Source organism: Juglans microcarpa x Juglans regia, chromosome 7D (genome assembly GCF_004785595.1).
Source record: "Juglans microcarpa x Juglans regia isolate MS1-56 chromosome 7D, Jm3101_v1.0, whole genome shotgun sequence".
In the NCBI taxonomy this organism is placed as follows: Eukaryota; Viridiplantae; Streptophyta; class Magnoliopsida; order Fagales; family Juglandaceae; genus Juglans; species Juglans microcarpa x Juglans regia.
Genome location: NC_054606.1, coordinates 11,850,648 through 11,857,743, shown reverse-complemented (window position 1 = coordinate 11,857,743; position 7,096 = coordinate 11,850,648). Strand labels below are relative to the sequence as shown.

Genomic DNA, 7,096 nt, shown 5'->3' with positions numbered 1-7,096 from the left:
TTTCACAACTTTTCTTAACTCATTTCATCTTATCTAATCTGATTATTACAATTTTTTCAAATTCTCAAGAAAAATAAAATAAAAAATTTAATTTTTTCAAATAAAAAAATAAAAATAATATTAAAAAAATATATTCTAATAATATTTTATTTAACTTTTAATTTTAATTTTAATTCATCTCATCTTATCTTATTTGCGAAAACAAACGAAAAATTAGATTATGTTTGGGTATTAAGAATACTCCACTTTTATTTATTACTTTATTATTACTTTTTACCACTTTTTACTAATATTCATTATTTTTTTTTACTATTCCCAATTCTTCTTGGCTCGTCTTACTACCGAAACCTTCCCTTAGTCCCCCGCCTGCGCAAGGGCGACAGTACCCAGCAGCATTGGTGAGGGGACAGAAATGGTGCAATATTTGCTTGTGTTGAAAGGAATTTGGTGGAGCAGCTTTGGATAAAAGCAGCATAGAAAGTCAACTGATACAGCGAAGGTGCCCACAGAGAGCAATAAACATTGAGCAGGTACAGGTCAGAGGCTAACATCCATGAGGTTGGGGAAATGGGACCTCAACTCTGAAATTTAGCATAATCTTTCTTCACTCTTCATCATATCCTCTTTGCAAAGTGAAACCTACAGAAACTTCTTTCTTAAGGTAGTGGCAATGGCAAGGAAATGGCTCAGAATAACTGAAAAGTGAAAGCAAAGCAATCATGCATGCATGTCTTTTATTAGATCCCCTCTGTTTTTGCTGTCTTCTCAAGCAAACTGGTCGCTCAAACAGCAAATCTCTTGCTCTATCCACTCAATTTCTCAACCTAAATTAGCATCTAACAGCTAAGGTTTTGCAACTAAAATTATACCCTTTCACCTAACTTCACACTCACCCAGCCTTGATAAAAACCCTCTCCACCTTCTCCTTCCTACACATATCAAAAAACTAGTCACTCCTGCGAGGACCACTCTTGCACTATCAAATTTCTCGGGCAAAAGGCAGCCCTTCCCCACACCCTGAAAAAAAAACTTAAGATGATCAATCAGTCTTTCTTATCCCTCTCACTTCTTGTTTTCCTCTTCCATTGCACCAAAACCTTAGCCCAGCCAGCACAGGCGCCGGCACCTCCCGGCCCTACCAATGTCACCAAAATTCTTGAAAAGGCAGGCCAGTTCACGATCTTAATCCGCCTCATGAAGAGCACCAAAGTGGCTGACCAACTCAACCAGCAGCTCAACGATTCAAACAATGGCATAACCTTTTTTGCTCCAACTGATAACGCATTTTCGAGCCTCAAATCAGGCACTCTTAATGCTTTAAATGACCAACAAAAAGTCCAGCTTATACAATTCCATATCTTGCCCAACTTTCTTTCTCTGTCAAACTTCCAAACTGTGAGTAATCCAGTGCGGACACAGGCTGGAGATACCGGCCCCGGCTTGTACCCTCTAAATGTGACCACTTCAGGTAACCAAGTGAACATCTCTACTGGGCTTGTCAACACCACAGTGGGAGGTACAGTATATACAGATAATCAGCTAGCTGTTTATCAAATAGACTCGGTGCTTCTTCCCCAGGACATTTTTGCTCCTAAGCCTCCGGCACCAGCCCCTGCTCCTGCCCAGCCCAAGCCTAAAACTAAGAAGAAGACGGCTTCTAGTCCTGCTGGTGCTGCCTCAGTTGATGCATCTGGTGCATTGAGTCTCACCCAGCACGGAATGCTGATGTCCATTGGAGTTGCTATGATTGCAGCACTGTCTTTGTGACGAAAGCTTCTTCACGACCTATGCACCAGATCATGAATATTCTTTCTTGGGGTCCAAGTTTCTAGTCCGGTATGATTTTGCTGAGTTAGATTGAATGGTCGGGGATCAAGATCGAGTGCTTTCAAATAATGGCCATTTTCGCCTGTCCCATGTGTATGATGCTAGTTTGTGATGAGAACCAATGAAGGTTTCATTTTTATTTGATTGTTCTTTTCTATTCCTTCATCATTTTTTTCCCCTTCAAGCTTCGTATATGTAATCAAGAATTTTGTATAATTTTTAAAGAGTTGTGTCAATGGGCTTGAGCATTCAACTTTTCCTTTTCAATTCCAGTTAAATGTATTATAGACTAAACGATCTTGGATAAGAAACGCACACAAGAACGATCTTGGGAGTGCAATCCATCTGAGTTGAACAGGTATGAGTAGCTAGGAGTCATGAAAATATCTAGGTGGTGTCTTCCCAGTACTCCTCGATTATGATATAAAATAGGAAAAAAAGAAAAATAAATTCATGCCATATCAGCCTATAGAGGTGACAAAATATTAGATGGGTTGGTCTAGCATAAAGGACTGGATCTCAAATATGACAATAACCCTCTTGTGCTTTTAAATTGCAATAAGGAAACAATATCTGCAAGTAAAATAAACATTAATCTTCATTTTTACAGCAAATAATGCATGTTGACAATAATGACTGAGAGTAATGCATATTTTATTTCGAATGGGAATATTTGACTTGGTTAATAATCATTCGTAGCAATCCTAGCTAAGCTTTGAGCATTGGACCCATTGTTTTCATCTTCAAAATTTGATGAAAAATACATATTTTCTATAAATCTAAAACATCTCTATCCATAACCCCACATTAGATTAGTCATTAGATTCATTTTTTTTACTAATAATATTTTTAATTTTTTTTTCATATTATGCCAACCTTTCTTCTAAATTCTATTTAACAAACCCATCTATAATTTGTTCGTCCAACAAACATATTATGCCAATCTATGTATATTAAAAGATTGTATATTAAAAGGAACACCAAGTTGCAGCAGAGCAAAACAGTAATGAAATCAATGTCTATTTCATAGAGTTAATACATTAGTGAATAAACAGAGATGGATTTACACCAAAAGAAAAAGAGAATGGAAAGTACTCTTCGTGCAGAGAAATGACAACTCTCTTTGTCACGGGCGAAAAAGATGTTGATTTTGCTAATAGAATAATATGGATAGCAATGAAGAGTGGGTCTTTAAATTTAAAGATGAATTGAAATGTATAATAACTCATAGTTTCAAATTTTGAAGAATGATGAATCTAATGCAATGATTTAAAGCCAAATTTATCGAATTTTAAAAATTAGACTCATTTGATAATCTAATGTCAATGCCATCTCTCTTTTGGTTCTAAATTGGGTGAGGCAATCAAGTACCCGGAACTATTCCAAGCATCAATCACATCATGTAAAGCTTGGATTAGGATATCATATTTTCCTTAGAAATCCAAGGAAACAAAAATATCCATAAAAAAATATCATTATCTCTCTAGCCTCTCCTGGTTTGCATACTCAAACATTTTCAGATATTTTAAAACTTTTTATAATTTTATTTTAAAATATCATTCAAATATAAAATACTTTTCAATTTCAAATATTTAATTTTTTTTATCTAATTATTACCTAAGTATTATCTAAACAACAAGCCCAATACAAATTTTCCTCTTCCAAACAAAACATAAAAAGCAATATAAATTTTTTAAATTTCAAAACGAAAATAATATTAAAAAAATTATTTTCAAACAATCTTTTAACTTTTATAATATTTTTATTTAATTTTTTCTCTCATTTTTTAAAATCTAATAAGACGTCTTAACTTAAATCATTCCACTACTATTTACAAACTATCTTATTATTATTTACAAACCTTTTCACTACTATTTACAAACCAGTTCACTACTATGCATATAATTCTAAGATATTAGGCTATGTTTGGGAAGCTAGATGAGTTGATAACATCTTATTTCATTTCAAAATTTCTCATAATTTTCTTATCAAGTATAACTCAAATATAAAATACTTTTCAATTTTAAATATCCAACTTTCTCATCTAATCATTATAAATTTCTAAAACTTCTAAACAAAACACAAAAAACTAAATATCTTTTTCAAAATTCAAAATAAAAATAATATTCAAATAATTTTTTAATTTTATAACTTTTTATTCAACTTTTTCTCTAAAACCCAATAAACTATCTTAACTCAAACCATTTAATTACTATTTACTAAATTCTCATTTCATCTCATTATCCAAACATGTCAAACCCAAAATTTTGCTTCAGACTTTCGGGATCATTGGATGGAAAGAATTTCTCCCTTAATTAATCGAGGTGCACCTACTAGAAATTTCTTGTCCAGAAGATTTGCACACCCTAAAAATTAGTCGGAACTTTGTCGGTACTAGTAAGAAACTTGAAACCTCAAGTCCTGATAAGAAATTAAAAAAAACCTCATTAAAAAAACACGAGTTATTAAAAACCCAAATGGGAGAGCTGATCAAGTCCCTACAACAGAATAATGTTTAGATGAAAACATTGAAGAAATGAAACTGCACAAAAAATTCAATGCCAGATGCTTAACGAGGGACAACAACACTTATTAGTTGAATAGTGGGATGAGATGGTTTCATCTTTATATCCAAACGGCCAAGTGCATAATGACAAAACGAGACTAGACAAGGTTACGTTTGGATGCTGAGATGAGTTGAGTTGAATTATTAATAGTAATATTTTGTAGATCCTATTGAGATGAGTTTAACTTTTTTTAAGTTGAGATAGGTTTAACTTTTTAAATTAAAATGTATGAAATAGGTTGATATGAGTTTAACTTTTTTACGAGAAGTTGAAAAAATAGTGGGTCACATCAATAATTAGTTTAAAATGAGTTGAATTTAGTTCAACAACCAAATACTCACAGAATGTAATTATGTAATTAACATTAATTCCTTGACACACTAAAAACTTCATGTTTCTCTCCTCTATAATGTCCTCTGTTCTCTGTTGTGTATATAATAGTATTCTGGGGATTATTCTCAGAATAGACGTCTCGGCATACTCAAACTCGTTTATACACGCAAGCAAAGGGACGCTAACCAACTATTTGAAGAACAAGAACAAGAACAAGAACAATAATGTTCGTTTGCAATGAATTAGAATATGCAAAAGATGATGTACAGTACAGGGAATAGTTTGTGAGTTAGTAAAAGATGCATGAGGGCGGTATTCTTTTGAAAGGAAAATAGAGAAAAAGAAGATAGAGGTGAACATTAATGCAGTGGTTTAAAAACTTTTATTAGAAAATTATTCCCAAAAATAACATATTTTCTGAAAACTCAAAATAATCTCTATACTTCCTTCGTTTCCAAGGCAATCACAGTGCTGGAAAGAATATAAAGCACAGTACCTGAGAGACAAGAGTTGTAGTGGGAGTAGGGAAGAAGACCAGGTGTGCTGACACTCCTTAAAGACTTTTAGCATGCAAATCATGAGTTTTTAAAAGCAGAAGTTCATAGTTTAGTAGGCGAAGGCTAAGCAATCATTTTACATCTTTACTAACTAAAATATGACACCTTTAAGATCCCATATGTTTTTTGCTGTCCTTCCAAGCAAACTAGTTGCTAAAACGGCAAAATCTCTGATTCTATCCAATCACTCTCCCACCAATCATATAAAGATGAGCTGCTAACATCTAATTGAGGTTTTGCAACAAAGATTGTAATCTTTCACCTAAATTCACTCTCTCCCAGCCATTATAAAAGCCTCTCATGATCTTCTCCCTTCAGCACACATCAATCACTCCCAGCAACTTACGTATCAATCTTGCATCTGCAAATTTCCCAACCGAAAAGCATACCACCATGCATACAAAGATGAGAAATCAAGCTTTCTTCTACTTCTCACTTGTTTTTCTCTGCTACTGCACCACAACTTTAGGCCAGCCAGCTCAGGCCCCAGCCTTGCCTGCCTTGGCCCCAGCTCAGCCTGCCAATTCTCCAACTAAGCCTTCTGATGCTCCTACCCCACCTGGCCCTCCCGACGTCACCAAAATCCTCCAAAAGGCTGGCGGGTTCACGATCCTAATCCGCCTCTTAAAGAGGAGTGCAGTGGCGGACCAAATCAAAGGGCAGCTCAACGATACAAAGAATGGCTTTACTCTTTTTGCTCCAACCGACGCTGCATTTTCAAACCTAAAATCCGGTACTCTAAATTCTCTCAGTGATGAACAAAAGATCCGGCTCATACAGTTTCACACCTTACCAACTTATTATTCTCTGGCAAACTTCCAAACCGTGAGCAACCCATTGAGAACACAGGCAGGAGATACCAACCCTGGTGATTATCCATTAAATGTGACCTCAGTCGGAAACCAAGTAAACATTTCGACTGGTCTTGTCAATGCCTCAGTGAGCGGTACAGTATATTCTGATAATCAGCTTGCTGTTTATCAAGTGGACAAAGTTCTTCTTCCTTTGGATATTTTTGTCGCAAAGCCTCCGGTACCAGCACCAGCACCGGCCCCAACAAAACCTAAGGCTAAGAAGAAAACAGCAGGCAGTCCAGAGAGCAGTACTAGTGCTACTACTACTTCTACAGTGGTTAATTCTGATGCAGTGAGATTCACAGAACAAGCAGTAATGGTGTCTGTCGGAGTTTCTGTTTTTGTTGCTGCATTATCTATGCTATAAAGAAAAAAAGATGATGCAGTATATATGTTTTTGAGTGATGATTACATTAATTGTCTAGAACGGTGTGATTAATTTTGCTGCGTTGGTTTGAGCGGTCGTCATTTTCATCGAGTGTTTTCAAATAATTAATGTAATCTTTCCCTTTTGAACTTTCTAGTAGTTACGTTTTTCTTTGCCAATCATTTGTCACGTCCTTTTCATTTTCTAGCTTCTCACAATTATTTTGTATGACTTACGCTCTTGCTCTTGCTCTTGCTCTTGCACTTGCATTTCTATGTTAGGACGTTAATTTATGTGATACGTTAGATCTATCTACAATAAAAAATAATTTATAATCTAATGTATCATATTAAGTTATGTTCATTTGTGAGTTTATTGTTTTTTGTGAAAACACTTTATGATTAAAGCATTTCTCTATTATTTATTTCTCAAAATCTATTTATATTTATATATTTCACAAGGGAAATATTTAATTAAGTACAATTATAATAGTGGAATACAAGATTGGGTCGTACCTATCTTACTACTTAGATTGCTACTTAGATTCAATTAAATTTTATATGTTTGCTATTCATTAAAAAAAAAAAGATG

General features: G+C 34.5%; 2 protein-coding genes across 2 annotated transcripts; both read left to right on the top strand.

Annotated features, from left to right (window-relative positions):
• Nucleotides 1-915: 915 nt before the first annotated feature.
• Nucleotides 916-2,063, top strand: LOC121239869 (fasciclin-like arabinogalactan protein 12). The gene has a single exon (XM_041137223.1). The coding sequence runs from the start codon at nucleotides 1,036-1,038 to the stop codon at nucleotides 1,765-1,767; it is 732 nt and encodes a 243-aa protein (XP_040993157.1). The 5' UTR covers nucleotides 916-1,035; the 3' UTR covers nucleotides 1,768-2,063.
• Nucleotides 2,064-5,588: 3,525 nt separating this feature from the next.
• Nucleotides 5,589-6,661, top strand: LOC121238266 (fasciclin-like arabinogalactan protein 12). Its single transcript, XM_041135096.1, has one exon. It carries the CDS (start codon nucleotides 5,678-5,680, stop codon nucleotides 6,503-6,505), a length of 828 nt encoding a protein of 275 aa, XP_040991030.1. The 5' UTR covers nucleotides 5,589-5,677; the 3' UTR covers nucleotides 6,506-6,661.
• The last annotated feature ends 435 nt before the right edge of the window (nucleotides 6,662-7,096 follow it).